Source organism: Porites lutea, chromosome 7, assembly GCF_958299795.1.
Source record: "Porites lutea chromosome 7, jaPorLute2.1, whole genome shotgun sequence".
Classification (NCBI taxonomy): Eukaryota; Metazoa; Cnidaria; class Anthozoa; order Scleractinia; family Poritidae; genus Porites; species Porites lutea.
Genome location: NC_133207.1, coordinates 5556520 through 5568488, shown reverse-complemented (window position 1 = coordinate 5568488; position 11969 = coordinate 5556520). Strand labels below are relative to the sequence as shown.

The 11969-nt window shown below is 38.9% G+C and overlaps 1 protein-coding gene across 1 annotated transcript in view; it reads left to right on the top strand.

Annotated features, from left to right (window-relative positions):
• Window positions 1-11969, top strand: part of LOC140944251 (ubiquitin carboxyl-terminal hydrolase 34-like) — a gene marked incomplete at its 5' end in the record, with an annotated part of 58198 nt that overhangs the window by 32256 nt on the left and 13973 nt on the right. The window contains 14 exon segments of the mRNA XM_073393385.1: window positions 244-330; window positions 1048-1122; window positions 1657-1808; window positions 3310-3358; window positions 3953-4057; window positions 4786-4830; window positions 5830-5934; window positions 7554-7619; window positions 8242-8323; window positions 8513-8570; window positions 9480-9516; window positions 10147-10179; window positions 10280-10328; window positions 11363-11448. Coding sequence (XP_073249486.1) covers window positions 244-330; window positions 1048-1122; window positions 1657-1808; window positions 3310-3358; window positions 3953-4057; window positions 4786-4830; window positions 5830-5934; window positions 7554-7619; window positions 8242-8323; window positions 8513-8570; window positions 9480-9516; window positions 10147-10179; window positions 10280-10328; window positions 11363-11448 — 1029 coding nt within the window.

Genomic DNA, 11969 nt, shown 5'->3' with positions numbered 1-11969 from the left:
TTTTTTCTATATCTGCACTAGAAAAAGCAAAGCAAAAAGAAGAAAAAAAAATGAACAACAACAACAAAAACACTAAAAAATATGTACACAATATGAGTCAAGTTACTGGTAGTCTTCTGGAAAAATACGCACACGGCAAGACCGTTGTTGAAAGATTGTGATAAAATATGAGAAGTTGCGATATATTAATGATGAATTAATTTACTAGCACCTAGCGATTGGTTTGTGTTTATCTGTTTACAGCTTGAGCAAAACATCAAGGGTTATGTAAAGAATCTGTCCGAGGTGTTCTGGTTCATCAATCAGTTTGCTGCTTTGGGCAAAGAGGAGGTAAATAAAAACAAGATAAGGGCACTAAAAATAGAATTAGGCATTTATGTGCCAATGTGTTCTATTTCCTTTTTACATCTTTGCTAAGGTTATATATTGAAGACAATTTCATGTGTGAATTGTAAAAAAAAGTTGATTTATATGTTGATTTTAATAAGGGTATGTCTGACTGTCGTTGTTACCCCCGTCATCATCATTATAATAGACTTTAAGATCGATCATTCATTCTTCACTTCTATTTTAGCTGAGAAGTTGTCTTCAAAATTGCGTTTCTTGAAAAAATAGTTCAATAATTAATTAGCGGAAGAATTTTAAAAAGTTGTATTTCTCTCAGACTTGGGCTTGTGATGTTTAGGGTGCACAAAACCTTGCGGAAAGTCACTTCCCTCTAGAGCGTGGTCTCGCCGTACAAACTTGAGCCTCAAACCTGACGACAAGTGGTCACGTGACTTCTTGACGTTCGTGGTTCGCGGTGATCATAATCATGATCGTGGTCCGCATCGTCTTTGCCTGTGTCGCCATCATCATAATCAACATCGTAGTTATCGTCAACTGTATCCTCATCTTCTTCATTTTTATCATTGATCATCTTCACCATTTATAATCATCATCATCACACTAGTCACAATAAGTATCTTTTAGTATAAGTATCGTTTTCGCCAGCTGTTTTTAATTACTGTTGGCTAATTATTAGATTACTATGTCGTTGCCTTTTAGCGTGAATTTCTGTTAAAAATGGATGCAATATCAGTTATGGTCGGATTCTATCTCGGAACAAAAGCATCTGAACTTGTAAGTACATACATGTATGCAGGTAATGCAAATTTTTCCTTCTAGTGTTAAACTTTCTTGTGTACAACTGGCCGCAGTGAATGGCTTAAGCATTTAATTTAAACAGGAAAGAAGACCCTCATATCTTCAAACAAATGGGTTATACGTTATTTTAAAGTACTTTCTGGATGCTGTTCAATGGGTTACGAGCCTCTTCTTTTCATTTATTAGACTATTCTATAGATTGCTGAAGAATTGTTCACAATATGCGTTAACATCTTTGTATCAGTCAGTACTGTAATTTGATGCCATATTGTAGCGTTTAGAATCGCGTAATTTCATCATTTTTGTGAAAAGAGCAGTAAAAATCATTAAATTACATGAGAGAAAATCTTCGTGTTACGATGCTCTTTGTTGTTGTAAAAAAGATTAATTATATTGTCGCTCGTATGATTCTCTTACTCCGACAGTTTGTTAGACTTCCCCCATTTTCCTATGGTTGTCCCTTGGGCTGTGTATTGTTGTTCACATTTCTTATAAACTGTATTCGTACAGAATGACTCTACAACAGAAGATGAAGACGAAGGTGATGACGATGATGACGAAGAAGTGGTCACTATTCTGCCGGAGGATAAATACCGAGTGGGTTCCTTGGAGAAGATGATCTCGGTCATGGCGGTGTTGGTTGAGGAATCGCGATGTGAAAGGTGCGTACAGCTGGGTAGTGAAACTTCACCAGTTGCAAAAAAGCTCAAGACACTTTTAGGATCATAGATGCGGTGTGTCAGTCATCGTATGATTTATATTCCTTAGCCTTGTTCTGTGCTCTATTGATTCCCATATCGTATTCAGCACTTAAAGCGACAGTTTCGAACCGTGGAAGCGGGGCGGGGGGGTAATTCCCTTGTTTTCGATTTCTTCCTCTGAGGTGTAGTGAAGTAATTAAAGTGCTGTGGCTGCTTTTATTGTTTATTTGCTTTTTGCAACCAGTATGGCAACCTCTTTGCAACTTCTTGCTGCTTGTGGTCGAGGGTCCCCCCCCCCAAAACAAAAATTTTTCTCTGGTTTGAGCATGTTCCTTCAGGAATCTTTTCACCTTGTGTACGGATATATGCCATGATGCTGGAACACAAATATACAAAACGAGAACAACACGTTTTATGTTAGGAATAAGGGGCGCAAGTTGTTGATGATGTTAACCGCAGATTTTAGTGACGTATTATTTTTCTTTTTCATTACTTGTGGTTCGTATAGGCGAATCTTTGTTAACGTCATTGTTTACATTTTTCCTCATTAGCATACGACTTAACTAATAAACTCCGTGGCCGTATACAGCTACTTCGAGAAAGGTTGTCGGAAAGAGCGACAATCCCGAAAGGTATTGTGGGTGGTTTTGAGTTCGCTGTTCTTCACAGAAATTTGAAAGAATGGCACGAGAGGCCATGGACATATGTTTGCGAGTGCTAAAGGAAAGCAACAATAGAATTTTTGACAGCTGCAGTGCCAGGAACAGTGTATTGATCATATCCCATATTACCTTTCGGGATTGTCTCGTGCACATTTTTGCCGACAACCTTTCTCGAAATAGCTGTATATGAACTAAATGCAAAAGTCAAAAGAGCTGATTAACTTGAGCTATTTGTACAAATTTCAGCTCTTTGTACGCAATATTGAAGGAAATATCAGCCATCGAAAATTTCGAAATTGCTGGGTGGCAAAAAGTTAATGAGCCATACATTCTTTGTAACATCGAGTTTTTAAAAGAGACTTTCTCCGAAACCATTCGGTACATGGGGCTCAAATTTTCAGAGATAACTGAAATTGTTACGCTCCTTCAATATTCAGATAATAATAATATTCAATAATAATGACGCCAAAAATGTAAACAAAGATTCGTCTATAACAAAACTTACATCACCATTTATAGGATATATATCTTAATTCACGGAGCACCAACTACATCTCTTTCTGCACCATTGGAAAAATCTGTAACTTTAATAAAAATCGGGTTGTTTGAAATAGGTCTCCGTCTGTTGCCCAAAAAGATTGGGGAGTGGGTGGGGGGGGGGGGGGAGGGGGGGTGCGCCCTCTTACGCGGCATGAAAATAAACGGAATGAATGCTAAAACCAGTTCATGGCTGTTTGAATTTTTAGAAACTGGTTTTAGCTTATTGCTGACTAAGTGACTAATTTTCTTTGGTTTGCCAGACAACTTCATCTGTCAGAAAATGATTTAGCTGCACTCACTGGTGGAAAGGTAATTGTTAAGCGTCGTGTGTTTTGTCTACTTTACAGAATCTCTTACGGTTCTTGGTTTTCACCCTTTAATATATCGATCTAGCCAAGGCCAAAAGGGAAGCTCTCGAGGAATCTTGTAAGAGATGTCTTCCTCAAGTAATTCAACTTTTGCCTTCAGCAGAACGTAAACTGAATTCTACCTTTTAAAAAAATGGACCTGAGCCCGCGATCTATTGAAAACTGAAAGCTGGTCAGCTGATAACTTTAAAAGATACGTCACCTCTAGGAGTTGTATACCTGAGCCCCCGATACAGTTATGTGACAATGGTCAGCGGATATCTTTGTTTGACAGTTGTCAATTGACCATAACATGTCCAATAACAGGTTAAACATAAAATGTGTACAGTATGTCTTGGACTTCCAACTAGTAAGTGTGCCATTTCACATCCGCTAATATGAATGTGTGGACGTACGTACGAACGAACGATTTTGTAAGAACCAAAATTCTTGGATGCATAGAGAGAACCAAATTTTCTTATCAATGGTGCCCCACTGCGCGGGGGAGAGCTTCGCTATTAGTGTACTTGAATGATGAGTTAATTTTTACTTGCAGGGATTTCCATTCCTTTTCCAAGCCATTAAAGACAGCATCAACCTGCGCCACACAACGAACCTGATCTTCAGCCTGTGTCGATACAATGTCAAGCTCGCGGAAAATGTGAGTCAAAATTACTAATGTTTCGGTATTCTTCCCACAAACAGATAAAAAGGGACAGACTAAAAACGACTCTGCTACCGCTTATATTCACGGTCGTAACTGTTTATTAGTAGGTTTCCTAAAATACGTGCAGTAGGTCCTCTCCGAGTAGCCCTGAGCCTCTGTTTCAAGATTAGGCTAAGTGCGAATGCAGTAATGTGAAAATAATTTTTCTTTTTATTCTCATGCAGATAATACTCATTTTCACAAGAAAGCTTTTGCCCTTTGCATCTTTTTGAAAATGAGAGTTTTTGGAACTCGGTAATAACTTTTCCACGATTGGTTTCGGCTCCATGAAATACTGTACCGATTGCAGAACATTTGCGGAGGAGCCTCCTAGAATGTGAGCACAGATAGAGATGCTAACAGGACAGTAGCTCTCACTAAGCTTCAAAGCACTCAACATTGCACCAGAAAAACTGTGAATTGAAAATTCAATAGTGCAGAAATGTGCTTTGCAGTTGCTAAAATTGGAGGTACTTTCTAATACAGTTCTTTTCGTATGATGTATCTCTTTCAACGAATGTCTTTCGTAGAAAGTGAAAAAATAAATAAAGAAATAATTAAATAAATAAATAAAGCAAGCTATATTTATAATCCTTGTTCAGGAATTTGTCACTAAATCCTTTCTTGGAAATATTAAACCTCTAGTTAAGAGAGCTGTAGCTTAACGTGACTGTTTGTTTCAGATAATTTCCCTGTTGATGTCCTCTGTTCAGAAATTGCCACCAGAGGTAAGGAAGATGTTGCTTCTAACGTTTTGATGTATTTTAATGCAATTTGAAGGAGTAAACAGCAAACAGCGCCATCAGTACCAGTGGTCAGTGGTTTGGAGGCATGTGCGCAGTAGTTCGCTACATCGTTCACAAGGCAGAATTTTTTTTATTAGAAATAAGAGACTGTCTATCATTTAATACGTTGATTGTGTCTCGTAATAAGTGTCAAGTTAAGCTTAAGGAATGCATGTTCATAAAATGGTAGAAACCCGACCTCAACCAGCAGGTAAAACACCTAAACCTGACTCTCTTCTTGTAAGTTCCTTAACGTCGCTAATTTGTAATGGTAACAGGACTGAGTGGAGTCCAATTCGGTCTGTAATCATACGAGTGATTAACAAAATCGGACGACCGCGTAGCGGGAGTCCGATTTGTTTAATCACGAGTATGATTACAGACCGAAGTGGACGACACTAAGTTCTGTAACCAATTAATCATAACTTTAACAAAATTTGTGATATAGTAGGCTATTTTTTAAGTCAAAACACAAGAAATTCGAAATTTTGTTTTGCTAGCAGTGAAGAAAAAAAGCCGTTTAAGCGCGCGCGTGATGGCGCGTACTGTCCAATTACTTAGGCATGACGCGTACTGTCCTAATAAACTGTCCAATTAAGGCTGAAATCAGGGCAGTTGATAGCCAATCAGATTTGACAATTTTGTTATGGTTATGATTAAAACTTTTAAGTGCACAATATTGTCAACGCAATGGAACGAATTTTGTAACATCGCTCGCGATTTAAATTCAACGGTGATTTCACAATATGTAACACTGGAAATGACAGATGTACCGTCGAAACGTGTCTAGTAAATTAAAGAAGTTTTGTTTATGCGGCTGTCTTGTTATGATAATGATGATGATGATGATGATGATCATTGATGATGACGATGATGAATCATTACTTTGATGTCAACGTAACAATCATATGTTTGCTTACAATTATTTATTGCCCTCTGCAGCAGTCGCATTCTTTCTTCAAGCTGTTGTCAATGTTGACAGAGATGCAGGGGGGTCCACCTGGAATGCCATCGTTTACTAACCTGACACTTTCTCGCATTTGGGAGGTAAGAGTTGTTACAATTACTTACCATTTCTTTAAAAAAATTTCGCCTGGTTGTTTCTATTTTAACATAACACCTGTGCATTTATTAGCACTATACAAAAGCAAAGGATTATTTCACTTGTTTTCCCTACCTACTGTTTCTTTCTTCTTCCCCAGTGTCGAGTATCTATATGTTTGTAAATAGGTATTACAGTGTAAATCAATATTGCAGAGGAGATAAGGTTACAAGTTGGTCACGAATATCAGTAAGATTTCAAGTCCCGCTTATATGCAATAAGTAGGTGGGGAATTAAAACGTTAGGACGTTCTTCTAGTTTTACTTTCGTTTCCTTTCCCAGGAAAGTAGCCTGGAAAATCCCCGGTCCCCGGCCGACAGTGTCAGCTTTGTTAAGTATTGTAGGTCTCCAAAGGAAATAGGCCTTAGCAGCTTCACCAATATGATACGCACAGTATCACCAACAGTACCATAGGAGTGTTTTACTACGTAGTTTTCATTTGAACAATCACAATAACACAGATGAATGAAAGGTGATGGCTATCATATGATTGCCCATCTCTTGCTAGTCCCAAAATCGTTTACTGAACACGTAGATGCTTAATATACTGAAACGATTATTTTCATGCTTTGGAAGCACAGTAAGAGTAGATAGGGACATTAAGCAACGACGACGGTGACGTCAACGAGAACTTCAAAGAAGCAATAAGTTTAGATTGGGCAAAAAAAAAAACACAATTTGCACGTGAATCACGCTTTTTTGTACATTGCTTTGTCGTCACTGCACAACTACGACGTGAAAATTTCTAATTTCACGTTTTGTGGAGGACGTGAACAATGGACAACGACTTTCTTTTTCTTTTCCTGAACTTTGATACAGTCTTCTACAATTCAACTCCAGAAAAAAAAAAAAATTGCCAACATTTGACGAATTGAACGAGATGGAACAATCACGATAGATTTTCTGGAGCGCGACGTCACTTTTTAAGTGTCGTTTTCGTAGTCATCGTCTTCGTTGTTGCATAAGCTCCCTAATCAGTGTTTGCAAATTTTATTGATGAGTGGAGTCACTGTGACTTCTGCTACACAAATTTTGGAGTCATTTTGGAATATTTGGAGTCAAGTATCACAACAACAAAAAGGCATTTTTAGACTTTCCCCACGTGGTCCTGGCATGTATACACTATTGTCAGGGATACACGAAGTACCTGTGGCGGTCCGCTGACCTGGAAAGCTCAAATCCATGATGGCGGTCATCGAGTAAACTTTGATCGTAATTTACCCTCTTCGTGTTTCGTTGTGCAGTATAATTCTTTAATTTTGATGATTTAATTAAGGTTTACAATGTTTACAATTAACGTAAATTGTATTTGTTGCAAAAAGGTAAGGACAAAACTGTTTTTGTTACCGAAAGTTTCTGGAGTCGAAGTGACTCCCTCCGTAACCTCTGTGGAGTCATCTGAACAATTTTGGCGTAAAATACGCTAAATTTGGCGTATTTGCGAACCCTGCTAATAATACAGATAGAGAGCGCAAAGTCGAAATATTTCAACGTGCAAACTTTGTGCCCTGTTTGGTCATTTTTGAAATCAGTATAATGTTCGTGCCTGTTTTCTCTGTCGCAGGCTGCTGAGTACAATGCTGCTCTGTGTATTGACTGGTTGACTTGTATGGCGCCTAAAAACAGAATGGTAGGTTTTTATTCTCATTTTGCCGCTGTTTTAAATGAGGCATCTAAAACAACTTCCCTCGGTGTCGGTTTGTTTGTTTGTTTTTCATTATTTCTTTTTTGATTGGCTAAAAACTCTTGCGCTAGTTTTGCAACTGCGGAGGCTTTTTTTACAAGATGTCCTTGGGGGCTGGTCAATAAAATTGTGGGGGTAGGTTAAGTTGGGAAGCCCTGATTGGTGGAGGGGGCTATTAATGTTTTTGGAAGCCCCGTAGGGTGTGATAAAGTATGTGTGAATTCAAAGGGGTGGTAAGTGGATTTCCTTCACTACGTCGGTGGTGGAGAGGAGTGGGCAGGGGAGTTAAGAAAAAAAAATTAGAATTTTGTCACTGTTTTGTCTCCCCCTTATTTTTAGTAAAGAATTTAATACCCTCTAATCTTGAATTAATCGCGCTCGTTAGTCATGCGTTTAGCGGCGTTCTCATGCATTTGCTAGACTTTTGATGGGTATCGTATAACTGCCTAATATATATTTATATATTTTTGCTTTGGTTACTTTACTTTCAAACACATTAAGGCCTCTTAGAAGTAGCGAGTGACTGATAATAATCAATTGATTGATATCTACATTCCTCGCTATGTAGGCTCATCAGTGGGTTCTGGACAACATGGATAAATGGGTTGAGAAGTACTTAATAGCGGACAACAGCATTAGAATAAGGAATGGTAGGTGATCTTAGTCTTGGATATCTTGTAGATACAACTATGAAGAGAGGTAACCGTGTTCCCATATCTTTGTTCATTGCGACTCACTCAGTAAATGCTCAAATGTGGGAGTTATTGCCCCCCAAAAAATCAGTAGAGTTACCTGAAGACCTGACTATGACTTGTGGATTTTTTTTTGTATTCCTTCAGCCTCAGCGTATTTGCTTGTGAGTCTTGTTCCCAACAATCACTTCAGACAGGGATTCAGGTGAGTGCGCGCCTGTGTCAGATTCCTTCCTTTGATGTACATTCCATTCCATGTCGTTGGGCTCACGTTTACTTCCTCCATAGAACGCGAAATTAGGAAATTTCACCTCGTACTCGTGCAGTGACGATAAAGAAATGCACTTAAAAATGGGATGCACGTGCAGAGTTGTTGTTTTGTGTATTAAACCTATAGTTTGTTGTTGTTATTATTATTTTGACGTTCTTGTTGCTGTCACTGTTGTGGTTGCTTGGGCTCCCTACTTTAATAACTATCAGTGTCAGTTTTATCCAAGTTTCTCATTTTGCTGGTCAGTAGTAGCTGCGTGAAATTTAAAGGGAAAAATTGTCGTTTACTCATAATAAATCTAAGGATACCTGTCCTTAATCGGTCATTAAAGCCAAGCTTTCTTCCTGTAAGTACAATCACAGATTGCTGGTGTCATTTTAGGGAATTCAGGCAAAGGCGTTTTTGAGTGACGCACGACAACCGGAAGTGGACTTTTTACATTCCTGTGCAGTGATTTTGCTCAAATTTTCAGTTAAATTGTCTCTACAATTGTAAAGAAACCAAGCAATACAAATTGTATAGGATCAAAGCATATTAAAGGGGAAAAAATCCTCACTTTCGGTTGACGTGTCTCTCTCAAAAGTGTCTTTGCTTAAGCTCGCTTTTAACTTCAATTCGCTTCTTTAGATACGAGATAGAGAAAGAAAACTGGGTCGAGTTTAACCTTCGCAAAGACTTCTGGGACTGTTGCTAGGGACAGAAAAAAATGGCTAATAGCTGGTCGGCGCGTTCCTAGTAACCATCCCAGAATCAATTGCGGGACACATTTCGACTCCTTTCCCCTTCTCGTTTCTAAAGGAGCGAATGTAACCGCTGGTTGTACTTATTTTTTTTCCCTTTCAGGTCAAGAAGCTTTTCCGCGCCTCACAAAGAACTGATGGTAACTGGTGCAGCTCTTTTCATTTAACCCTCAAGGCGATGTTACACCGGGGGATTTGCATCGACTATTCCAGCGCAACACAGCGTTGCAACGCTGTTGCAATATTGTTTCGAACTGTAACAACATTGTTTCAGCATTGTTGCCCTAAAAATCGTCGTTGCAAATCGTCTCGTGTATAACATCACCTTGGCACTTTTGAGAGCACCTATAATCAATAAACCCTTTCATTCCTATCTTATAGTGAGATTACCTCTCACTCCAACTTTAAGATCTGTGGGCGAAATCCTATGGTAGCACCTTTGAACTGAAACCTCTTTTGCAGAACTTTTTCATAGTGCCATTTGATTTCTTAGGATTTCAGGAAAAGGAAATTTGAATTTCGGGGGTGGGGTGGGAGGGGCTGTCTCTGTTCGGCTCGAGATTTACATTTTGTTGCTCTCCTGACATCCGGGTACTGCGTAGTATTAGAACCAATAGAAAGTTAATTGTTCAGCGCCACAGTTAGTACCACTTGGCATCTTTCATTGGTGTAATCACGATGGTAAAGCCATCGAGCGCGAAAATCTTGGAAGCAATATCCATGCCGTCTATACATTGAACCATTGAAGAGTCTTTTCTCTTGTATTTCAGCTAAGCAAGGATGCTCTTTCCATACTTCACGAGGTACGGTGCAAAACGTTTCTGGCAGTTTTCGTTATTGTTCTGTTACACTCTTGTCGGTTAATTATCAGTTTATTGATTGTTGTTTTGTATTTTTGAACAGATTTTTAAAACGCTGCTAACGTTGCTTGGAAGGGCAAGAAAATACTGCGGTATGTGGATTACGGACAGTTTAAATATTTAACATTAAATTGCTTTGAGTTTTTTGGCCCACTATTGTCTTGGTCTGAAAACATTAGCTAAAACAACTGGAAATCATTTAGATCGCGGTCGACTACCATTTTTACAACAACAATAAAATAGTGGGAATTGCTTGTTTTTAACATATCCCTAATGTCTTAAATTCGATCAGTGTCTGTAGAGTCGTGTTTGAAGGGAGTTGATTATAACACGTTGAACTGCCATACTACTTTCGAGTTTTAGATAGAAAGGAACGTAAGCGTAGTGCCTTCAGTTCTATTGGATGGAAATTGAAAGAAGAAACAAACAAACAAACAAACAAAAGCAGAAACAAAATCTTTCAACCATGGGAGATTGCTGAAGATCAACAGCTCGTTTATTCAACATGTAAATTAACGGGTTTATTTTGGAAGCTTGATTTGTTTCTTTGTCGTGTATTCGGCGGCAGTTGCGAAAATGACTTTGAGATTCTGGGAAACAACCCATCTACGCGTCTCCTAACCCAAGATTTTACCAAAAAGATAAGCTGGTGTTAATTCACCATTTTCCCGCAGACCATACACACATACCATTGTCGTCGATTTTTCTTGGGACGACTGTAATACCCAGGAGAAATTGGAAGCAATGGTTTTGCAAAATGTTTGGGGTGCATTATGGTCTATATGAAAATGGTGAATGTTGGATTAGGGGAGGAGTAGGTGGGCAGTTTGCCAGAATTATATACTGATTCATTTTGTTTTTCTCTACCCACCTACCCCTCCGCCAACCCAACATTTTACGCAAAGTGAGAGTTAGTCTTGGATTAGGGGAGGGGTAGAGGGGGAATTTGCCAGAATCTAATACTGATCCAATTTTTTTATATTCTCTTCCTACCTACCCCTCCCCTAACCCAATGTTTTTCCCCAAGGGAGAAGTTAGTGTTTATGTTAGACTAGAGGAGAGACAAGTGGGTAGTTTGCCAGAATCTTAGACTGATTCATCTTTTTTCTCTCACTCTCTGTTTTAGATCGTAATATCCATGGTACGACAAAGCTTGTCAGTTATTTTGCTGTGTTGAACTACTGTCTGCTTTCGCGCACTGAAAAAGAAATGGTATGCTGACTTTGCTATGCATTTTTACAAATATAATATTTTTATATGTCCCTTTGCATAAACACCATTAAATCGTGGGTTACAATTTTACGTACATTCACAGATCTTATAAAGGGAAACTATAATGAACCTTCAAGCACAATCGAAAGGTGTGACTTAAAGGTTATTTTGTAGGGGAGAAGATATAACCGAGCGCTGCAGAGCTGGTTTTCTTGCGACCTTAGAGTTCAAGGCTCTCACAGCTTTCTGATTTGTCAACGGATATCTTCTCGCTATTCCCGATACATCTGAACTTAAAGCACCAGCAAAAAATGCGACATGTAATGTGATGATATGCCCATCTTGCCCGCTCTCGCAGTCAATCATAACCACAGGTTTAGCTTCATCTTACTGGCTCGAGGGGCCAGGCAGATAATAGGGACCTTACGATCCGACAACGGCGACGTCCATACAAACGTCGTTACAAAAATGCCTAACGCACGTGCTTATTAAACCTCTTGCTTTTTGGACGTTCTCGTTGC